Source organism: Pongo abelii, chromosome 2 (genome assembly GCF_028885655.2).
Source record: "Pongo abelii isolate AG06213 chromosome 2, NHGRI_mPonAbe1-v2.0_pri, whole genome shotgun sequence".
NCBI lineage: Eukaryota > Metazoa > Chordata > Mammalia > Primates > Hominidae > Pongo > Pongo abelii.
Window position 1 is genome coordinate 57,782,147 of NC_085928.1, and position 25,010 is coordinate 57,807,156.

Here is a 25,010-nt window from a genome sequence, read left to right on the forward strand (position 1 = left end):
CAGTAAAACTAATTGTAAATGTTTTATGCCCAAAATCATAAATGTCTTGGCCCAAATGACTCTTCCTCTAAATTTGGAATATAATCAAGATTTTCACAGAAAACAGATTGTCAATCTTGACACAGGTGCATTTTTTTTTTTTTTTTTTTTTTGCTTCCTCAGTAGTGGCCATAGAGATAATTTTTTAGGTAGAAGACAGAGTTATGGAGAGGGGAGTAACAATGAAAAGAAAACAAGGTGGTATCAGTAGATCATGATTAGTTGTACTGATAACATTATAGAGTTTAGGTATGTTCTAAAGGTTTTCCAGATAATCAAGATCTTTGTATAAGACTCAGGTCTCAAAAAGATGAGATATACTGTACTACATATACTAGTCAGTTATGAGTAACTTGTCTTCTATTTATTAAGAAATTTGCTTGTGAGAATCACTACATTTAGTGTCCAATTAAAGCTTGATCTCTAACCATTCTGGATTATTCACAATTACGTATACATTTTAAAATCTTTAAAAATTGGCTTATATTAACCTCTACTTCTTTCCTACTTGGTTAGCCTCTACTCATTCTTTAAGGGGCAATGAAATGTATTCTTTTTGAAGGTTTTGGAAACTCTTTATTCAGAAACAGTTTTCTCACTATGTGTATTAGTCTGTTTTCATGCTGCTAATAAAGACATACCCCAGACTAGGTAATTTACAAAAAAATGTGGTTTATTGGACTTATCCACATGGCTGGGGAGGCCTCACAATCATGGTGGAAGGCAAGGAGGAGCAAGTCACATCTTACACGGACAGCAGCAGGCCAAGAAAGAGCTTGTGCAGGGAGACTCCTGTTTTAAAAACCATCAGATCTCGTGAGACTTACTCACTACCATGAGAACAGCATGGGAAAGCCCTGCCCTCGTGATTCAGTTATCTCCCACCAGGTCCCTCCTACAACATGTGCAAATTATGGGAGCTACAAGATGAGATTTGGGTGGGGACACAGAGGCAAACCATATCATTATGATTCTATATTACCTGGAGCACAGCTTAATTAATCAGTTTGCATTTTACCTTTTTGCTTAGGTCTTGTGTTTCTCAATGTTAAACGTGATCTTGACAAGGACAAGGGGCAAATCTCAGCCATCATATCACAGCAATGAGCTCAGTGCAGACACAAGCAGTCATAGTTCAAAAATAAATGTAAAAGTAAAGAAATTTATATTAGAGTTAGAAATGAGAAGGGGCACAGTCAATATCTTGAGCACAGGAAATGCTTCTTTCTTCAGCTATATACAGCCTTCATGATTTATTATTACTTTCCATTGGGAACTAAATTAAGAGTAAAAAGAGCTAAGAACTGAGGTTTAAGTTGTAGATTGATGACACTGTAAAATTTAACATTTTGAGGAATAAGCCTTGTGACTAATATTTTGGAATCTTGCACTTAAATAAACTATTATTTAGGAAAAAAATGGGGAAAGACTAAGCATTTGGAAAATGAGAATGTACTTCTAGATTGATCTTACTTGAACTTTAGCAAATAAGCAAGCACAGTGATGTCAGAGTGTCTAGGATATCAATTATCAATTTTTACATAGAACCAACGACCAAGTAACCTTAAAAGTATATTGTACGAAGAATTCAGTACATATAGACACAAGTTAATTCTACTTGCATGTTTGTTCTCACAACTTTGAATTTTAAATGTATGTTTTCCTTTTTACTCTTAGGTATTCTGAGAACAAAGTTGACCAAGGAGATGGAAATTGTTCTAATGATGCTTCTAATTTAAGCACATGCAACTTTTCTGTCTTTTTTTCTCTCTCTCTGTTTCTCTCTGTCTCTCTCTCTCTCTCTGTCTCTCTCTCAAAAATCCTTGTTTAGACAAAGATTGTTTTTGGGGGGTGGATGTATTTTTTTCACTACTTAATATATGTGACTGACACACAGTAGGAACTTGATAAATGTTTGTGGACAGATGTATATTTCTATTCCACCAAGGTAGGTCATGCATAGAAACAGAAGACATGGTTCTTATTTTGTAACTCGTGATACCTGCACAACTAGAAAACCTCTAATACATATGCTCTAATCAGCTTCAGTAACATGCTTTCTGATAAAATTTGAAATATCTTCATTCTGTTTTCAGTCTAGCATTCAATAAAGATAAACTAATTACAAGGCCCTGTAAGTAAGCCAATGTTGGTCTCTGTCCCTTAAGTCCAGAGACCAAATTGATATTATCATTGGCCACTCTGTTTCCTCTAATAGATCAGTTTGGACTTTGATTGTAATATAATAAAACATATTTTCTAGAAGATGTAATAGTAAATATTGTCAACAAGAGAGAAATCAAGTATTTATTGAGCTGTTTGCAGAGTTTCCATTGCAAAAAGAATGCTTAGCTGTAACAGCAATGTGTAAAATTTATGGGCATCCAATAATCTTAACATTTTAGAGTTGAACTTTTTAGAGTTTAAAGAGTCATTATTTCCAGGACCTTACTTTTTAAATAAGGAAATAAAATGTAGAGTGTTTGAGTGAGCAAGGACTCTTAGGTGGTTAGTCTCCAGAAGAGAATTCATAACTCCTGGCTCCCCATTTAGCACCCATTTCAGTGTACCCCTACTGTGAGAGTACCCCATAATTTAATGAAATCCACATTCACACAAACTGTTAAACTAATTTGGCCATTAATGTAATGGAGAAAGAAATGTCTTAATGTAAGTAACAATAATACAAGCAAATTGGGGCAAGAGACTGTGTTTTTCTTAATTGATAGAAAACCACAGCCTCTGTATAATGCATATATTGTGAAGCACACGATAATGTAGAAATTTTCAGAACTTCAGTGTAGATAAATGATTCCATATTTCACAAGCCCTTGGCATTATGATAGGCCATATCTTTCTTGAGGTTGTAAATTTTATTTATCCTCATTTATCTGCCTCTTCAATAGAATTTTTTTTGTTCATTTGTTGTTGTTGTTTTTTCAAATCTAATGCGAATCTCTGTTTATGAAGGCTATTTTGTGCCACCACCAACAAAATAGAAGGCTCTATGTTTGGGAGGCTGGTGTGCAATGTTATTATTGGATGTTGTGAATAATTTTTTAAAGCACTCCAGCATTTGAAAAGCAGTATGTGAATCAATAAATAATTAAAATAATGATGATGATGACACAGGAAATCCTATGGGGAAAGTATTTCAAATTGAGTCATTGAATTAGTCTTTCAGCATTTCAAGGTATCAACCAGAAAGGCAGACAATAGAACATATACAAATTAATATCTTGGTCAGGTGGAGGAGTTAAAAAAGTCCTTTAATAGAACTGAAAGTGTAGCTATTGATTTCTTAGGAGATAGGATTGCTAAAGGCTGAATTGCTTCTATGATTAAATCACAAGCTTCAGCTCTGGCATCAGTGTTTCCTTCAGTCAAAATCACAGAGGATATCTGCAGATCCCTAGAGCTGTTTCTCTGAGTAAACTAGTAAAACATAAATATTTCCCTGAGGGGTTTTAATCCAGTGCTAGATTAGCTGCCTGAAGTTGATCATTTCAGTTTTTCTTGGAGAGATCTATAGAAGCTAGTTACCCTCTTGACTTTCCCTTCTGTATCTGAGAATTAAAATGGATAACGTTGAAACCTCTGCATTTACTTAGTGCACTGCAGGGCAAGATGGAAATGCAGGTTCCTAATGTATAAGCCTTTTACACTTCCACCTTCTGGGTTAGATATTACTGCTTTTGGTGTTTGAAGATATTATATCCTAGAAAGGGAATGTATATATTTAGAGTTCAGAGTTCATTACCAAGCACCTTTTAAATCTTGTGAGTAAAATAAACCACCATTAAAAAAATGTTATGTAACAAATTGTACATACATCAAATCCCCAAAACCCAAAATTCAGCTTGCAATAATGAAATGATTAAAGTTAGCGGGGTGAAAGAGCAGCAGCTAAGGTTGTTAATCAAATATGTTTACTGGGCAATCTCAACTGGTGGTATACAAACCCTGAGATAGTGTTGTTTTCCTCCAATCATTGCCTTCAACCATGCTTCATTGATTGTTCTTTTCCTGATCCTTAATGACATCCTGGGAGATCCCATAGCTTTCCCATCACTTTCAGTTATTAAAAAGTGCAGTCTAGTCTTGTCCAATTTAAAACTTCAATTTCATCACCTTTTCTCCTCCCAGTGCTGACCAAGGAGCATTGCATTTTCACTACTTTGCTCCTTACTGGATCAGACCACTCCATTGCTAATGTGGGAGGAGGCATTGCAGAAACAGCCAATACTCTTTTAATCTTGCTGGTGCTGTAAATACTGCTGTACAAAACAATGGCCAGCTATGGATGTCCTCTGGCAGGTATCAAAGGCTGCTTTTCCAGAACACAAGTGTAATTCTTTGGGGACCATGAGGTCTTCTTTCCATCTCATAATCCCAGAGGCAGGAGATTCACTGGTTCTATTTCCTCTAACCTCCTTTCCTGCCTTTCCTCCTCCTCCATCCCCAAGGCTCCACCCCTATTCTTATAACCTCTCTTCTCCCTGTGGCCATCCATTCATGAGAGGGGACCAGTAAGATGGCTCAAATCTGGGTACTCTTTGTACTATCTGCTTGACTTATTAAAATCTGCTGTTTTCTCACCACATTAAACTGTGGAAATTCAGCCTGCTCCATTGTTCTTATCTCTTTACTTTGTCTTTTCTAGGTAATTCTCTTTTCTGCCTGCTAAAATAGGCCCTAGAAGAAGATTGGTGGATTCGTGACATAAACCAACTTTCATCCTAAAAACAAGATGCCAATCTTTCCTTCTGGAAAGGGTTGCCCCCTACTTGCCTACTGGGTTAGGGTGATTATATGTTTCAATGTCCAAACCAGGTCACTTTTGAGAATAAAATGTGGCTGTAGGCATAAACCCGTTTATTTTGGAGGAGAGGATAGGGCGGTAGGGATGGTTGGTGTGTATAACAAAGTGGGTTTATTTTGGAGGAGAGGATAGGGTGGTAGGGATGGTTGGTGTGTATAACAAAGTGGGTTTATTTTGTAGGAGAGGATAGGGCGGTAGGGATGGTTGGTGTGTATAACAAAGTGGGTTTGGCCACAGTCAAGATGTCTGTTACCCAATTACTTCTGCTTTAGTTTAGAATATTAGATGTTTGATGCCCCTTTGTTCTTAGATTTCAACTTTTCAGATCATTTATCGAGTAAGAGGAAAAAAACATATTCAACATCAACTTAATTATAGACATTTAATTGGATGAAATCAGATGTTTCAGGAGTCACGATTTACTATAAATTTAATGTAACCCAATTATTTTCAAGTAGCTACATGGTAAGAAATGTGGTTTCCAAGACAAAGACCCTGACATTCCAAGACTATTGCCTTCTCAATAACTTTCATTCTATGAATATCTATTTTATCTCTCATGTTATTCATTATTTCCTCTCTACTGGCCAATTCTCCTCAACTTACGTAAATACTATAAAATACATTATATCTTACCTTACTGAAAAGGCGATTCCACTTTTTGTGTCGACTACTGTGCTATTTCTCTGCTCCTTTTCATTTCAGAACTTCTCAAAATAATTGTTTATGCACATTGTCAAACTTAACCTTCATTTTCCTTTCAGCCTTCCAAGATATCTCCCCTCTTCTCCACTCACATTGCTTTGTCATGATTACTAGTGGCCAAATCCAGTGGTTACCTCCATGTTTTCATCTTGACTTCAGCAGAACTCAGGGAAGTCGGCGTTCCTTTCTTAATGTATTTCTTTGTTTGTTCTCTGAAATATACATACTCTTGTTTTTCTTCTTACTTCACTAGTAGTCCAGTTTGAATTTCTTTGGGGACTTCTCCTTTTCCAAATCTTCAAATTATACAGTGATTCAGGGCTCATTTCTGGACCCTCTACTTTCCTTCTGTATACTCTTTTATTAGGTGATCCAGTCCTATAGCTTAACATTTGATTTCTATATAGGTGATTTTCAACTGTACGTTTCTAGCCCTGATCCCTCTAGATTTGTAGCCAATGGTGTTCTCCATACCTCCACTCTTGATTATCTTAAACCTTTTGTTCAAGACAGAGTTCTTGGACAGTTTCTTCGATATTCCTCAGATCAAGTAAATGAGACCACAAGCAGCCCAGAAAAAATCTTAGGAGTTAGTCAAAATTTTTCTCTTTCTCCTTCCTCCCATGTCTAATCTATCAGTTGAGTCCAGTAACTTTTATTCCAAAGTTTATTCATAACCTGTCCACATAATCTCTATCTTAAATGCTAACACCTTAGCCCAGATATTATAGGCTATCTTTAACCAGGTTATTTCTTGGTATTTCTGGTCATTTTAACCTTCTCTCCTTTCATACAACACTATTTCTGGACATTTTAGTAGACAAGTAATCATTTTTATAAGTAAAAAATTCTACACAACTCATTTTCCCTGATATAAAAATATGGATATTTAGTGCTCTTTAGGATGACTTTTATATTAACTTTTTATTTTCCACATATTCCCATAACTTATTTCTTCTTTAGTGGGTAAAGCAAACAAAGAAAATAAGCAAAAATCCCAAACTCCCTAGGTCCAGGTTTGAGACTTGAAATCCTTTAATAAACAAGTTAGCTCTCATTGATTATTTATTATAACAGTCATACTTTGGGTTATTTATACCATTAAAAATAACCTGCATGTTAAAAACATTATGTGCTTACCTTGTCCTTATATTACATAATTATGCCTTTTTACTTTTACCCTGACTGTAATGGAGAGGAGTGGAATAGGATATCAAGGCTTTTAAAACACAAGCATATGCACGATGTCAGCCAAAGTAGAATACATATGATGGACATTGTGGTTATTTCCCCAGATCTATTATTTTATTTCTTGGTAACTCCCTATACAACTTCTAAGAAGTGTTTTGGAGGAAACTAGCTTTATGTTTGGATCTGCGGTTGGGTCTAGTTGCCTAAAATCTAAGGCCATCAACAGAAATCTATCCTTAGAAAGGCACAGATTCAAGAGTGGTTATTTGATTCTATTTGGGTTAATGAAACATGAGAAGAGGTTTTCCTGAGAACTTTGGGGAGACAAATTGACTATACTTCTGAGATAATTTCCAAGAGTGACTATTTTGTTGCATTGGAGTTAGATTTAGAATCAGGTAGTCCTGGCAGTTGATTGTAGTCATCTTGTATTGGATAAATCAACCTTAGAATGAAGCAGAAATTCTGGGAGGCGAATCCATGACAGATAGAAAATGGATTGTTGATAAGATCATCCTATCATCCTGCTGTAGAATTAAGTCACCTCTGAGGCATATCTTCCAAGCAAGAAAACCAATGGATCTCTTTTTGTTAAACAAGTTTCAGCTGTGTTTTCCATTGGTTCCACATGATTACCTCCTAAAAGGTAGAGTGAATTAGAGGAAAGGGTAAACAACTCTGTTTATTTCAGTGTGTCCAATAACCTGAGAGATAAAAACATTTTGCTTTTGAAAGAAACCAGAGCAGGAAAGAAATGAAGAAATTTGATAACTTTATGACTTCAATTCACTTGTAGTGTTTTCACCATAGCTTCAATATTGTGTGAAGAATAAGCATCAGAAATTCATGTTCATATGTTAATACAGGAATTATTGTACAACATTGAAACTGTTTTCCCATTAATGAATTACTTCCCATTAATTAATTTCCAAGTAATGAATTACTTTTTTTGACCACAGTGTAAGCTATCCAGAAAACTGACATGGTTTGGCTCTGTGTCTCTGCCAAAACCTCATCTTGAATTGTACTCCCATAATTCCCACATGTTATAGGAGGGACCTGGTGGGAAATAATTGAATCCTGGGGGCGGTTTCCGCATATTGTTCTCGTGGTAGTGAATAAGTCTCATGAGATCTGATGGTTTTATAAGGGGTTTCTGCTTTTGCTTCTCTCTCATTCTCTCTTACCGCCGCCATGTAAAAAGTACCTTGCACCTTCTGCCATGATTGTGAGGCCTCCCCAGCCAGGTGGAACTGTGAGTCCATTAAAACTATTTTTCTTCCCAGTCTCGGGTATGTCTTTGTCAGCAGTGTGAACATGGACTAATACACTGATCAAAACTAGAAAGAAAGCACTGCCAAAAAATATGCTATTACCAAAGAAATAAAAAAGTGTAAACTGAAGTTAAAAGTATATTTTAACAATATGATAAAAATAATGAGATCACTGAAAGCACACTGTAATCAACCTCTATGCTTTACTGGCTTTGTTTAGGGGTGAGATGTCTCAAGAGCTATAAAGGCAAGCCTCTTAATCCAACATTTCTCCTCCTCCAATCTATTTAACTTTATGTCCTTTTGAATGGGAAAGCCAAATCATATTAATATTCACTTTTCTCCATTAATAGTATAAATTTAAATTTTTGAGGCATACAGGGCTCAAAAAAATTCTTCAGTAAGAAAACTGATTCATTCAATCAAATTTGGGGGCTTCAAAAACTATTATCTCTATTTTGGTTTTAAGAATCCATTTGTCAGTCAAGATCTAGAATATGATACTTTTCTTTTTTTTTTTTTTTTTTTTTTTTGAGATGCTCTGTTGTCCAGGCTGGAGTGCAGTGGAGCCATCTCAGCTCACTGCAACCTTCCCCTCATGGATTCAAATGGTTCTCCCACCTCAGACTCCCAAGTAGCTGGGATTACAAGTGTGCACCACCATGCCTGGCTAATTTTTATATTTTTAGTAGAGACAGTGTTTCACCATGGCAAGGCTGGTCTTGAACTCCTGACCTCAAGTGATCCTCCCACCTCGGCCTCCCAAAGCGCTGGGATTACAGGTGTGAGCCACTGTGCCCGGCCAGAGTACAACTCTTCCTAGTTTATCTCTCCTTGAAGTTAATATATCTCGGCGTTAAGGTCTAATTTTAGCTATGGAAGGACAAACCAAACAAACAAAACACTAAAAAAACCTTTGGGTTACTATTTCAAAATGCTAGCCTACTGTGGATACTTAGTTTACGTAAATCAGAGGTTTTACGGGTCCTCCCTTCTCTTCTTGGGTGGGAGTGGACTCTCATAATTCACTAGGTAGTTAGCAGTGTAAACTTAAATGTCTCTTCATTTATCCTCCACAAATGTTCCTCTGGGGTATGGGTTTCTCCATTGATGCTCTTTGGGACTGCTTTTTGGTGCTGTTGATTAACATTTGGATTTGCAAGTCATCATAGATTTAGTGGCTTTTCTTTCATGGGCATTTTGGAGTGCATGGATGGAGCAGAGCTTCTCCATTTTTGCACCTCGTCAAGCAGCCTCTGAAAGGCTAATGCACAAAACTCCAAGTATGTATGGTGGGAGAAGTTTCATAAGGATATTCCAACGTAGAAGGGAAAGAAAGCTCCGGACAGTTTGAACTTTCTTTTGAACTGGCTCTCCGAGGTCTTTACAGATGCGTCTTGATAAGAGGGGTGCTCCCATGGTTACTTCCTCCTTTCCCGACCTCAGTTTTGTTGTTTATATACTTCATCCACCCCTTCAAGTTTCCCTGTCTGAAACTGGCCCCATCTGCTGCTTGAAAGATGCTGACCTTCCTGACAAGTTGAGCTATTAAATGTATCTGGCTGGGCACAGTGGCTGATGCCTGTAATCCCAGCACTTTGGGAGGCCAAGGCAGGCAGATCACCTGATATCAGGAGTTCGAGACCAACCTGGCCAATATGGTGAAACCCCATCTCTACTAAAATACAAAAAATTAGCCAGGCATGGTGGCGTGTGCCTGTAGTCCCAGCTAGTCAGGAGGCTGAGGCACAAGTATCACTTGAACCCAGGAGGCAGAGGTTGCAGTGAGCCAAGATCGTGCCACTGCACTCCAGCCTGAGCAACAGAGTGAGACTCCGTCTCAAAAAAACAAAAGAAAACAAAACAAAACAAAAAAAAGCAAAACAACAAAAAGTCTGTATCTTTCCTGAGTCCCACAGTCTCAATGGTGCTCCCAGCATTGGGTAAGTCATCCTATATGTTTGCAAATTTGCAGTCTCCAGGCTCTAGTTCCCTGAAGGAAAGTTACAGTGAATCCTTCAATTTTATGATCCTTCCCCTACCCCTACCTCCCACTGGTGTTTTCACTGTTACACAAACTCTTAAGAAAGCTCATCTTAGAAATACAAACTTTTTAAAATAATAAATGTAATTGTGTATATTTAAGGTATACAATATGATGTTATGGAATACATATACCATAGATAGTAAAATGGCTACTATAATGACACAATTTAACATGTCCATTTTCTCATATAGTTACCTAATTTTTTTGTTTTTGTGTCAAGAGCAGCTAAAATCTATTCATTTAGCAAGAATAGCAAATACAGTATAATGTTATTAATGATAGTCCTCAAGTTGTATATTAGATCTGTAGACTTGTTCATCCTACATATCTAAACTGTTTTTCCTATTTTACAGATAGCATCATTTAAATCTAAATTGAGGAAAGAGCATTTCTTCCATTAGTAAAGCTGAGTGCTGCCAGTGAGTCGACAGCACTGTACACTGGAGCCCTTGGGGTCTGGCATCAGCCCAAAGACCTTAGTAGCTTTTAATGGTTGCTTTCTCTGTTGAGTGGGGACTGGCATGAGTCTTAAATTAATTCCTGGGATTCAGATTTTCCTCTGATGCGAAGGAAAGTGGTTGTCACCACATCTATATGGGAGTTCCTTTAAAGTCAAGCCAAAAGCTCATTTAATTAAAAAAATATTGCTTTTATTTCAACATGAAAGGTTTTGACCTTAGGCAATTTATATTACTCCAAAGGTAGTTTTATTATTTAGCAACTGGCAATTATATAAGCTAGCCATTCTCCAAATATTGGGAAGCATTTAATATACAGTATTTTGTTTGTACCTCTAACTTAATCTTTCCCTCATTCTACCTTGTATTGTAATTACATAATTAGTCATGTATTAAGGATCTTTAATGAGACAATTTCTGCTAAGCATGGTGAGGGAAATATGTGATCTTCCCACCGTCCGGGAAGCATGTGCATACGGATGTATTTTTCTCTCTTCCACTAGGTGGCGACATCCTTGAAATGGGGGCCTTGTTAATTATTGTATCTCCTATAACATGTAGCACAAAACCTTGTTCATCATCAGTATCCAAAATAATTCAGAGATTAGCCACAAGAACGGAGGATGAAAAAATCATTTTCTCAAAATTTGCAAGCCTATTACTGAAGTACATATCATCATACACTGACCTTTCTCTCAAAATGATCAGAGAATAGTTCAGATCTTTGACTCCTCTAGTCCAATCATAGACCTTGACATTTTAACCAGGAACAAAAATTAGTGTGGCTTTTTCGTCATGGCTTGTTGCTTGTAATCAAGTTTCAGTCATTGCTTCTGGTCAATCAGAATTATCACCTCCCAGGACCTATAGGTGAGGGTTATTTTTTTTCAAAAGAAGTTCTCATAATTTCTTCAGTGTGTATGTCTGTTTTTCTTTGTCTGGTATGATACTTTCCAGGCTGTGGATGCTTAACAAATGTTAAATGATAATTCTTTATTGACCTGACTGGGTTTTGGGAGCTCACAAAATTTTCAGGGAAGTGTTTTAAATGTTTTGTAATCTTTAGGATTTTAAAATGGAATTATGATGACCTTTCCAAAGCAAGAAGGCAGGAAGTTGCTGTAAGCTTAAGGCCAAGCAGTTAACTCTAATATGATTCGTCTCTTTTGGCTCATTAATTGCATCTAAGTGGATATAGAGAGCGGAAGCTTTTGTTAAATAACTGACACAGTTAATTCCAATTCGTAATATGTTCTGGGAGTGGTATTATAATAAAACACAAAATGGCCTCCATGGTTTAAAGTGGAGTGCAGAGTCAAGCAAATGCTGCATGGAGAGCCAAACTAATAACTCAGATTCTCCCTGTCTCCTCAGTGTCAGTGTAGATGCCAATTATGATGCTTATAAGCTCACGGTGGCTTCATTGCTGCCAAGACCATAGGAAACGAGATCCTGTCAATAGCCCTATACCACAGGTATTTTCTATTACTGCTGTCAAACAAAATGCCAAAAATGTAGTGACTTAAAACAACACAAATTTATTATCCTACAGTTCTGGAGTCAGGAGTCCCAAAGGGATCTTACTGGGCTAAGATCAAAGTGTCAGTAGAGCTGTATTTCTTCTGGAGGCTCTAGAAAAGAATCTGCTTCCTTGCCTTTTCCAGTTTTTAGAGGCTTCCTACACTCTTTGGCTAATGGTATGATTCCTCCATCTCTAAGGCCAGCAGTATAGCATTTTCAAATCTGTGTCCTACTCTGACATCCCTGCCTCCTTCTTGTAGGGACCCTTATGACTGCCTTTGGCCCGACTGGATAATCTTCTGCTCTCAAGATTCCTAACTTAAATTACATCTGCAGAGGCAAGGTTTCTTTTGCCATGTAAGGCAACATATTCACAGGTTTCAAGGATTAGAGCTTGGACATCTTTGATGGAGGGTGGTGGAAGAGGTCATTATTTTGCTTGTCATGTATTAAAAATAAAATTTCAAAGTATTTTAAAGAGTAATTTTATATTATGATAATTTTCCAAGATGTAAGAGCAGATTATCGTTTCAATATCAAAATGATGAAATTAAAAGTTGAGCAAATATGATGATCTGTGTTGTGGAAAAACAGGGTTTCCAATTGTCCTGGATTTTAATCATCTCAGTGCTGTGTATTTACTGTGTATATTTTCTGAGATAATGAGCTATAATGCCTGCCTCATAAGATTCTTTGGAAAGCCTTATGCTGTTTTTTGCATTGACACCTAGCATGGTAATTCTTCATTAACATTAAGGGAGAACTAAAGTTTTAACCATGAATTCTCAGTCAATATATTGTCTGATAAGTACTTGAGTTGGTCAGTAAGTGACATCCATACCAGCATTTGGGATGGCCTTGGTGTGGCCCTGAGAAGTAGGATGCACGAATGTTCTATGCATACTATCTCTTATTTACTAGGATAAGATATGCCAGTGAAAAAACAATATTCCATTTGACTAATTCCACTACTTGCTGGAAAGTTGTAGTTTCAAAGCCTTCATCAGAAAGAAATGCAAAGCTGAATGTTTAATATCGGGGAGTATCAGGTCTATGATCTCAGAGGTTAGTGACTGAACATTAATCATGTTAATATCTTCCATTAAATAGATTCTGTTGAAAAAGTAGAATGAATGAGAGCCAACATGGTGTTTTAGTCAGTTAATAAATAGATTGTTGTTATATCCAGGACAAAATGGATGAAAATTGAATTCTACATGATAAAATATTATTAGTTTTAACCTTAGATTGTCAAGTACTTGCTGTCAAAAATTCTTTTACATCTAATTTTTCCCCTCTTGGTTTTGCCTGTGTAAATAGATAGATTCCATTTCCTCTGTATTCCATTAGAATTTATCTAAAGTCTGAAGTCCTGATCTAATACTGTAATTTTATCATGTCATTTGATGTCAAGAGTTATTAACATTTGTTTGAAAATACAGTATGCACACTTTGGATGGCATCCTTATGTATCCTTTTAATCTAGAAATGTATTTTTTAATATTTTAGTTGGTCATAATTTGTCAAGATAAAATGGGCTATGATTAGAGAAACTATAACGTACTACTACATTTCTAATTTTAATAATGCATAAAATCACATGTATTAATGTATTAGGAGTTTTGATTGAGTGCTTCATGTAAAGGCTCATCTTATATAATACATTTTGATTTTGTTACTCCATCAGTTATATACAATTATTAATTTTTTGACATTGAATACATTTGTGTAACTGTGCCATCAAATAGCTAATAAGGTATAAAGAAATCATTAGCCTTTCTTTGGAAAGATATCTAAGCTGGCGAACTATAAAATTCTGAGTTCGTCTAAGTGTCACTTGGAGTTCTGGGGGTTGTCTCTCTTTTGAATTCAGAAATCATAAATTGAATATCTTCATATAGTTGAGTAAGTGGGAAATGAGCACTGCTTTTGCAATTGACTCGTAGATATGATCCTAGGCAGGAGGACAAGGATGAAGAGGGTAAGAACGAATAATAAATGTGTTTGAAAATGAGATTTAACATTTAGAGTACCAAAATTTTTCTAGTACTTTAAAGAATCAGTTTCTTTTTATTTTACCCTGTTTCCTAAAGAATAGACTATATGACTAATAGATTATTTCATTCTAATCAATTATTATTCTATCTTGAAATAAAACGTAAAGTCTTTAGAAATATTTCCTGCTGTAATAATATGTCCAAATAGGCTACAGTTTCCATGGATAAACCCATATTTTTCCTCAATACTTTCTTCCAATAACATTTAGTCAATATATTTTTTAAAATATTTTCAAAAATTTACATTGTTATCTTGACACTGGAGCTTAGTGATTTCAATTACAAACAAGTGAAAATGGAATCAGAAGTATATTTTACAGGGTGAAAAATTTCTTTACGACTTCAGCTCTTTTTCAGGCTTAAACTTTCCTTTCATTTTTTTCTTTAAGGATTCTGAAGAATTCCAGCTTCCCTACTGTTGTGTCTTACATAGATTCATGTTGAATATGTATTTCCCAGCATCTAGAGATGCTGATTCAGTGTAGTTGGTGACAGGTGTCTCAATGACAAAGGCAGGAGGCCTTTAAAATCTTCAGTTTGGGAGTGTCAGGATGGGTATGACATAGGCCCATGCTGACAATCTAAAATGAAGGCTCTTGGCATAATTGCTTTTCATTCAAAAGTTAGGAAAATGCAGCTGCGTCCTCTTCACCTCCAACTCCTGCAATCTCTATGCATAGAATGAAGAACTGCCTGCTTCATTTCTGAATTCTCTTCCTTCCTTCTTTAAAGAATTAAAGATCAATGAACTTAGTGCTATTCTGGTCCTTACTAAACTTGGCCTGGCTAAAATAATCAATTTAGCTAAAAAAAATTCTAATATACAGAGAAAGACTTTGTGTTCTTATTTATAAGAGACCGAATATCTCTTTCCTTCCAGTGACAGGGGCACACAGGCACTGCAGCACAACCTCAGGCAAAATAGAAAAAGAAAGGAGAGAGAAAGCACTGCCTTTCTCCAGAAATGACTCACGATATTTATTCGGATGACAGGAAGAATAAATTAGTTGAAGATTTATAGGAGCCTATTAACTCTTGTGCATGAGTTGTAGGTTAATTGAACTATAACAATATGTTAATCCAAGAATTACTTAGAAATGCATGACCCCTCCCCCCCAAAAAAAGGTATGGGTAAGCACACGTGTTAATCATTTAAAAAAATCCTAATTTAAGAAAAACAATAGTAGTCTGCAATGGGTTAAAAATCAGGGTATAATCAAAATAGTGCTGTATTTCTTCACATGGATTAATTACTTACATATTTTCTCTCTGAATTTAACTGTACACATATACAACACTTCATAATTTGGTAAGAAAGCTTTTATCACAATGACTTCCTGCACAGCACTTTGAATTGTTGAATAAAAGCTCTCTATAAATGAACATCATTATAACCTTAGGGCTTCTGGATAATTTGAATTGGTTTTACAATCCACAGTTGGGTAGTGTAAAAGGCGCCTCTGACGGCCGTAGGAGCAGCCTTGACAACTGTCAGCCTACCACACACCCAGTGCAATATCTCTGAATTTTATATCTGTCAAGAACAAATCATAGGTAAATGGATACCAATTCTGATAATGAAGCAGGCTGAAATGGTCTAAGACCTTCTGACTAAATTTAAAGGAAGGCAACATCAGAGCCAAATAACTATTGCCCAACCAACATTTTTCTTTTTGATTACACTGTGGTAAGGCAGAGAGACAGGTAGGTTTACAAATGCATTGAAGTTAGTGGTGAGCTTTGCATACAAATATATAACAAAATAAGTATCCTCATGTGGGCATTTGCAGGGTAAAACATGGGGTAATTTGAGGTATATAACTCTTTAAGTCACTACTATTATCAACTACCTTTGGTTGGGTTAAATAACTAGCTTCTACTGAAAGAAAAGCTCTTACCTTTTGAGCAGCACATTATGTTTTGTGATACATAAATCAAAAACTCCAGTGTAATCCTTGAATGTTATTTTCACGTGGTTCATTTCTTTCTCCCTTCCGCTCTCTTTTATTTCTATTTGTGGCAAGTGGATATGATGGCTTGAGTATTAAGACCTGTGATTATGAAAAACTTGCAGGTGGGACTGTTTATTTAAGTAACATTTACAGATTTCGACTTAGTAGATCCGGAGAAGTAATATTGCACTGACGTCTGTGATCGTGAACTAAATGGCTTTTGAAATGCCTTGAAGATTTAGTATCAGCTTTCCACGTGGCAAATGTACTATCCTGTTTATAGATGACCAAACTCTGAGTAGCTTTCATTAAAATATAATAACGTCATCCAAAATGAACTAAGCCATAGGTTTAATCAGGGTTTCTGTTACGTAATTTCAGAGGGCAAGTCAACATCTCTACATTCTCTTCAAAGTGTGGATTCCAATGGAGTATGACATTTGAGGAATGCTTTTGTACCCTGTATTTTTTCAGCATACCAGCTGCAGAGTGATTAGTGAATCATTTTAGGATATTACATACTAATTGCTAAAATGATTAAGGCTCTTTTCTCTCCTATACTCAATCCCTTAACCCATCATTTTCCACTTTCACAATTTAAACACAGATTATCCAAATTTTGGTTTACTAACATGCTCATTTAGCTGAAGATCAATTTTGTTTCTGAAAGATTCGTATGGGTTTTCTTGATCTTTTGCAACTGGGATTGCAAACCACCATTCTTGGCCAAAAGGATAGAGGGAGAGAGAGAAGGGAGATAGATAGAGAGAGAGAGAGAGAGAGAATAACTTTGCCTGCCTGGGGCTCAGACTTGGAGCTAAACTATCTCATCAAGAACAGCACAGCGAGTGTGGTGGCTCACGCTTGTAATCCCAGCACTTTGGGAGGCCGAGGCAGGCAGATCACCTGAGGTTGGGAGTTCGAGACCAGCCTGACCAACATGGAGAAACCTCATCTCTACTAAAAATACAAAATTAGCCGGACGTGGTGGCGCATGCCTGTAATCCCAGCTACTTGAGAGGCTGAGGCAGGAAAATCCCTTGAACCTAGGAGGCAGAGGTTATGGTGAACTGAGATCATGCCATTGCACTTCTGCCTGGGCAACAAGAGTGAAACTCTCTCAAAAACAAAACAAAACAAAACAGAAAAAACAAAAAAAAAGAACGGCACTGAAGCCTAAACCTGAAGAGATTACTGGTTTTCTCTTCCAAGGATAAACTTCGTAACATCTTTACACTAAGTAACATTCCAGACAGATGGAGAGGGCAAGACAATTACATTTTTTAAAAACTATTTGAGAATCTCTTTTTTTTCAAACAGTGGTTTTTACACAAAACATTCTCAGAATCTGAATATAGTGTGTTCATACAACCCTGATAATATCATACTCATCTCCAGAGATAAGAAAATGCTACTGCATTCTTGAGGGCCAAGAAAAAATTCTGACTGATAAAATGGTCAAACAGGGCTTGATAACAATTTATTTCTGACCTTTTAATGCCTTCTGTTCTTAATGATTTTCTGTCATTTCTGTCTAGTCTAGACTTGAAACTCAGTCTCAGAGGTGCTTAGCTTTATGTTGCCACTTAACTTTCAACTTCCATTTTCAGCACAGAAAGGTAAATCAGTAATTGTCACTCTGGCTTCTCAAGGTTTGTCAGGCACCCGAATGGGATTATGACATAGATCTGAAGGGTGTTTTGTGTGACTTTTACTTTAATTTTCACAAAATCATGGAAATGGCTTAGGACTTCAGGAACTCAATTATCCTGATAGCCTCACTTCTTTTATTTATATTTTTGTTTGACTACTTTGGTCCTTTCTGTCCCCTGACCTGTCAAAAAGTGATTAAAAAAAAAGAAGAAATTAAGGGACATCTTCACTGAGTTGCTTTCTTGGCTGACAGTTGTCTCTTTCTCAATGCTATCCTTTTTTTTTTCTTTTGTTTTATTTCCTAGGAGATGATGTGTGCATTTCTTTAGTTTGGGCCTCATGGCACATACGTAAAACTGAAGGAACCACCCTCTGAGGAAGTGTATTGTCCTGTATTTCAGAATATTTTAAAATCTGATTTGTATATTATCAAATGGAGCCCTGTGAGACAAAAACCCACCTAGAGATCTTCTTTGGAAGAGAAAAATAGGAAAAATGAGTCTCAAAGAAATCACCAATGGAGAGTTAAAACTTTTACTTTCCAATATATTTATCCACATTGATTTGTCTACAGATCTATGTATATAGATTGTTGAGTGTCAGTCAAAACTTCTTCCTTTATAAGTGAAAGGAGCTGAACTCAAATCAGCTTAAGCCAGAGCATTGCTATGTGTGGCTGGATTCAGGACGTCAAGCAGCTTGCCATTTCTCTCCTGTTCTCTTTTGCCCACTCTTTCCTCTTTCGGTTCTCCTCTTCTTGCCTGTGGGCTTTCTGTGTGTTGCCCTTATTCTCTTCTGTTAATGATTGGCTCTGCTTATATGATGGGAAAGATAGCTGTTGGCAGCTCTAGTGCAAAAACAAGAGACCTTCTTCTCCAGGATTCCTATTGCCTCTTAGAAGGAAGTAGTCAAACTGGTCCAAAAAGGGTTCCATGGCCACCCCTTGGCTCAGTCGTATTAGATAAGGGGTTGACAGCCTGGATCAAGTGCTCATCTCTACTGACAGGTGATGGACTATACCTGTGATTGATTGTCCTACGATATAAGATGGGGGAATGGTAGCTCATCAAAGGAAGATTGGTGTGCTGCTTCCAGCATGAGCAGTGCAAGAAAGCATGTTGAGAAAGATGTATTTACAAAACACAAGATCTCGGTTTATTGCTACACGTATAACCAACCAATCACATACCTGGGTGGGGGGTGGGGTATTTGATTTTTTTTTCCTTTAAAAACGTTTTCAAAGGCGGGACACGGTGGCTCACACCTGTAATACCAGCACCTTGGGAGGCTAAGGCGGGCAGATCACTTGAGTTCAGGAGTTTGAGACCAGCCTGGCCAACATGGTGAAACCTGTTTCCACTAAAAATACAAAAATTAGCAAGCCTTGGTGGTGCATGCCTGTATTCCCAGCTACCTGAGAGGCTGAGAATCGCTTGAACGTGGGATGCGTGGGTTACAGTCAGTCGAGATCACACCACTGCACTCCAGCCTGGGCAACAGAGTAAGACTCTGTCTCAAAAAAAAAAAAAAAAAAAGGAAATGTTTTCATAGAATGCATATATGACTATCTGGCTTTTTGCCTATAATGTATTTGATGGCTATATTCTGTGGCATACACATGGGAAAATTGAACTACTACTTATTCTCATCTTTACTCAAATATAGACAACATTTATTGAACACCTTTTATAGACGGACAATGACTCCAGGTGCTACTATTTACTTTTTATCATAACAAGCAACAAGAACACTTGCATTTTCATGGTGGTTTCATTTACTTTTCATCATAACAAGTAATAAGGACAGTTTACATTTTCATTGCGGTTTCATATCTGTTGTCTTAAGAATTCTCCAATAAATGTATTTATTCGCTAAAAATAAAAGTCATGAAGTTATAAGGTAACTTGTTTATGATTACCTGTGCTAAGTTTTACCATACTTAAAAATAGCTATTTATAACAAAAATCATATGAGATTTTAAAAGTACATATATATTATATATATATTTAAGCTTAGTATTATGAATAATAGAAAAGGACCTTAAGATCATCCTCCTGAACAGTTATTGCCCTTGAGTCTTATTTCAAGACCTCATTGACACATTGTTAACACTTAGATCAATAAACAATTATTGTTCTTTGTGAGATGCTGAGAGTAGATTTGGAGAGTTTACAGATAAGAGGCATCCTTTACTAGGAGCTGTCAAATGTCAAAGTAACAACTAACATGTATTCTATCTATCTATCTATCTATCTATCTATCTATCTATCTATCTACCTATCTAGCATCTATCTATCTATCATTTTCATCTACCTAATCTGTATCTGTGAGTCCTGAAATACCTGTATACATCTATTAATGGAAGTTATATAAAAAATATTTGAATTTTTTTCTTTCTGCAGATTTCCACGGGGAGCAGAGCTGATTTTCCTGGCTCTGGGCCTCATGGTGAGTTATAGTTATGATGGGGACAGCAGGTGCCTGTACCTCTGTTTAATAGAAAGCACAGTACCAGCAGAGATTTTCTAACTCTGCATTTAAAATCCCCCCAATAGCTATTATTACCTCTTAAAACCATTTGAGCATTAGTGCCAAATCAAGTGGAATAGTTTCATTTAAATAATTTAAGGTGCTGACTGATGTTCTCACATTGGTCGTAATAAATAATATTATTAATTTTGCGAAAGAGAGGAGAATAAGAATATTGTGATTTTGGTTCCCTGTCAACTGAAAAGTAGTTTGAAACCGATAAAAGGAGCAGATTTTCCTCCTCCAGGTTTGACTCCCCATGTATCCCACCTCTAGTCCTTTCATAGAAACCCCACCCTTTGTGTATGGCTCCGTGTACCTGCCCCTGCAGTGTGGCATCCTGTGGTGGGAAGGTTTAGTCTTCTGTGGAACAAGCTTATTGACCAGCAGGTTTTGCTCACTCACGTGTAAGGACATTCTGATTCTTTCCCTTGGGCTTCCTTTTCCTTCCTGAGAAAACCCTTATGAAGAATTCTTTTGCCCCTCTTATTGTGCTTCCAATCAATCTTTCATTTGATATGATATGAAAAAAAAGGAAAAAGAATCTTAAGACAATTCCAAGGAAAGAACTCTCTGTATACAGTAGCTACTCTTCCTTGTTTACATGATCTGTATTTAATCTGTGCAGCATGAGATAGCCATCACCACTCTATTTTTAAGAAAAAAGTTTGAGGTTATTTTGCTCTTTTCTGTACTGCCAATGAACATTAAAATATCACTATGTTTCTCAAAGTTCTAATCACAAAAATTACTTGAAAATATAGATTTCCAGTGTCCTCTTTGAAATTTGGGATTAGTAAATCCAGAGTGGGGCTTGGAGTCATATTTAATAATATCCCAGGAAAATCTTATATTTTTCAAAATATCCTCAGGTGACTTTAGTTTGGAAAATATTGAATTATATTCAATAATTTGACAAGTTATTGACAGTTACACTAGCTGATGTTCTGAGGTGAATATCAGCACTTATTATTTCTGTTTTTCCTTCTCATATTTTAGGTTTCACAACTACCTTTGTAATTTCTCTTGGAGCTTTTCATTACAGAACTAAGGTTGCCTCTGCTCAGCTGTATTCTTCTTTGAGGTGAAGTTTGACGGTCTTTGATTACTCATGACAGCCTAGAAGAGAGGAGAGGACAACCAGAATTAAAGGGCAATTGCTACAATATGGCTGATCTAGTGCTAAGGATGAGGACCAACAGGAAGTAACATGCTTTGATAAATGTATAATGAAAAATTTACTTGCAGAGGAAACAATGCTGGAAATGGCTAGAAGCCAAGAACATCTGTGTTCCTGGTATCCTAAATGTGTAGAAGGAGCAGATGTAACTGAATATATAACAGAGAGCCTGGCACAATTCCTAACCATGTGGAGGAGGGCTGTGGATGTGCACAGACGGCTTTCTGAAGCCCAGAAAAAATTTTAAAAAAATGCTGGGGAACTCCCAAATAATATTATTAGCTATCTTGAGAAGAGACAGATATTATTAGAGCAGTTTAATACAATGAAGGCAGCTTATTCAAATAAGAGAAAGGGAAGTTATTTATTGCACACAACTGAGAAGACTACTCTGGAAATACTTTGTATATAAATACAACAATACAATTACAAGTAAGCATAAATATGAGATATAAAGTAAAAGACTTGCTTCTTATACCTCCTATAAAACTATAAGCTCTTTCAAGCCTAGCACATAATCTTAGCTTTACTAAGTAGTTAATACTTTTCATGAGCTCAGCTAGTAGTTCTAAGAATGACTGGGCAGAAGTACCTAGAAAATAGAATAAAATGTAAAATACAATCGAGGAAGAGCCAGATGATATCAGCTGCTATTTTTCTTATTCCATTATATCAAGAAAATTTCTTTTAATCCTTTTTATAGATGAGCATCTGGGTAGGCCACAATAGTTGGCAGAATTTTAACATTGCATATGTAGTAGAGTGGACACACAAGACTCCTTCCCTGTCACCTTCCAGCTAGGATTGGACTGGCCATGTGACACAATTCTGATCAATGAGATGTAGGTGGAATTCTGTCAGGTTAGTTTTTGTTTTCCTGATAAAAATGGATAGACGAGGTTGGCATGTCCCTTAGCCCCTCCTTCTTTCCTATGATGTGGACATGATACTGAAGGTGCAGCAGTTATACTATGAGGTGATAATCAAAAGGATGACACAGATAATCTAAACATGACAACCTGAACATGACAGAGTGGAAGGCTCTGCTGATTCCTTAATGGCCACTGCACTGGCATTGGACTACTATCTCTGAACTTTTGTTTATGTGAGAAAAAAACTCACTAATTTGTTTAAGCTACTCTTCGTCATTATTTCGTAACTACTCTGTGCTAAACATTTTAAAATTTTGGGTTGGGGAAATACTGCCATATTCTTGTTTGCAAGAATTTTTAGTGTTGAAAGACACAGTGTGAACCCAAATATCATAAAACTATTCAAAAGCTAATGCTTTATTTTACATAGAAGAAATGCAATGGTGGCAACCAAATTTAAGATAGTGGTGCTACTTTGGCGCTAGAATATACTTTGAATGCTGCTTTCACATTTGGATCACCTGCCAAAAGGATACTGAAAAATCAGAAAGCATCCAGAGGTGTGATCAGGGTTGGTGAGGGGCTTGAATAGCATTTCAAAATGAAAATAATTACTGCAAATTGGGAAAGTTAAGCATTAAACAATGAAACCGGAAAAAAATAAAATTAAAAAAAACTTATAACATAATTCCCAAATCCTTGAAATGGTTTCAAACAGAGGAAGTAAACTTCTTATAGTCTTCACTAAAGAGTAATATTGGGATAGATAAAAATATTGGGAAGGAAGATTTCTGCTAGATGATAAACAAATACTTCCTGAGAGTTATACCCTCTAACAAGGAATGTGCTGTGTCATCTTTTGAGATAAACACTCCACTGGATAAACCTTTGCTGTAGGAAGAGTGTGAATCTCATTGATTTTTGAAGATCAGGAATCCAAAGCATAAAAGTTCCTTGATAATATCTATGTAATGAATGAATGAATTATATTCATTTATTTAAGCTCAAATATCATTAGAATCTACATTTCTGTACAATCAGAATATATGCATACTAATTGTAAGAGTCCCACCTCCACTATCTAGTTACTTTGCCTTATGTGGATATATAGGATAAAGCATCCAGCCAAGTGAGGGAATAAATGCATGCTGTCTACTCAGGAAGGAGCATTGCAGATGCCACACTCTTGGTAAGACTAGCCTTGGGGCCAAAGACAGTATAAGCTCAGAATGCTTAAAGCAAGTCTGGAAGACATCTTATCTCTTAAATTCCTACTCCCATATATCCATTATGGAGATTATGGCTCGTGAAAGGGTATAAAAATGATTATTATTTTTTTCCCTCTAGTCTTTGTTGGATGTGAAGCACAAGCTTCGGTTGCTGCATCTAGTCTCAGAAATTGATTCAAAGAGTTACTTATGCTTTCAGGACATAATTCTCTGAAACAGTTCTAGCATCAGTTTTTGCTATTGTGTGCTGTCTATTATTTGGGTTTCTGTCAACCAGACAAGATGTCAAGTCATGTTTCTTTGCTTCAAATTGCTGCATATTATCTATCCCCTGCTGAACTTCTTTTCCACATGTTCATATTTCAGTAGGAATAGAGGTGAATACATAAAGTTGAATGCTTGAATTGTTTTTAAAAGGCCAATTCAGAATATTTTTTAAAGTATTTTAGTGTGTCAAATGTGAATTGACACACAGTATTTTGCTCACAGCAAGCTAAAAATCTTTAGTATATGAACTTTTTATATGACTTAGTAACTAACAATTCAAAAATGTAAACCTGACTGTTTTATAATGAATGTTTTTGGAAACACATTTGAAATCTATTCTTTACCCAACAAGCTTGGAAATGAACGTCTTGGGCATTATCTTTTCTTCACTTGGCAAGCGTAGCTGCAGACATTTCCACTTGTCCAAAGAGTTTCTTTGTTGATATAACTTCCCTCAATTTTTAGTGAGGATTTTCTTTCTTTTTGGAAGAAACCGTAAAAGGAGTTTAAGCTGCTTTGTTACAATGCTAGAGTTTATCATTAGTCCTCATTATCCGCGTATTTGTCAAGAATGTTGCTCACGTTGGGGTAAATAATTTCATTTTATTCCAATATAGTTTTGACATTTATTTAAGAATAGCCAATTCTCAATTTCCCAGAGTAATGTAGAAAAGCCCAGTCACAGATTAGCCAAGTAATGTATTAGAATATGCAAAATATGTTATTTAGTAATTAACATATTCATCATTCAAGTAGAAACTAGTGTTCTGCAGTTTTGTTCAGCTATAACTGGAAAGTGCTGAAATTTCAAGTATAGTTATAACCATCAGTGGTAGAGATACAGCAAAATGTATTTTTAGTCAAAAGAATACAAAAGCAATGATAAACATAACCAAAAAATGCTTTAGAAAACAATTGCTATCTATCTACTTCTTTTGATGGCTTTGCACACGGCTCCTGGTGGGTTTTCATGGGTGAGGAGGTGGCAGGACAGGTGGTATTATTTCTATTGGGGCACTGACATGGTTGTCGGTGAGGGATGAGGGAAGAGGGATCCAGGAAATAAGACAGCTCCATAGGGAAACAGAATGATCTGGCAGTGAATGAAAGCTATGGGAGAGAAAAAGAAGGAAGAAAAGAAATTAAGAGTCACTGAGTATCTGTTACGTACCAACGCCTACATAGTACTTGATGTTTTACAATTGTGACCTCAT

At 36.3% G+C, this 25,010-nt stretch overlaps 1 protein-coding gene across 1 annotated transcript in view; it reads left to right on the plus strand.

Annotated features, from left to right (window-relative positions):
- The window catches only part of LOC129058510 (uncharacterized protein C9orf85-like), an 81,700-nt gene extending 59,136 nt beyond the window's left edge, over positions 1-22,564 (plus strand). Inside the window, exons 4-5 of the mRNA XM_054551666.2 lie at positions 20,122-20,167; positions 21,248-22,564. Coding sequence (XP_054407641.2) covers positions 20,122-20,167; positions 21,248-21,268 — 67 coding nt within the window. The 3' untranslated portion in view covers positions 21,269-22,564. The remainder of the gene's footprint in view (positions 1-20,121; positions 20,168-21,247) is intronic.
- Positions 22,565-25,010: the final 2,446 nt, after the last annotated feature.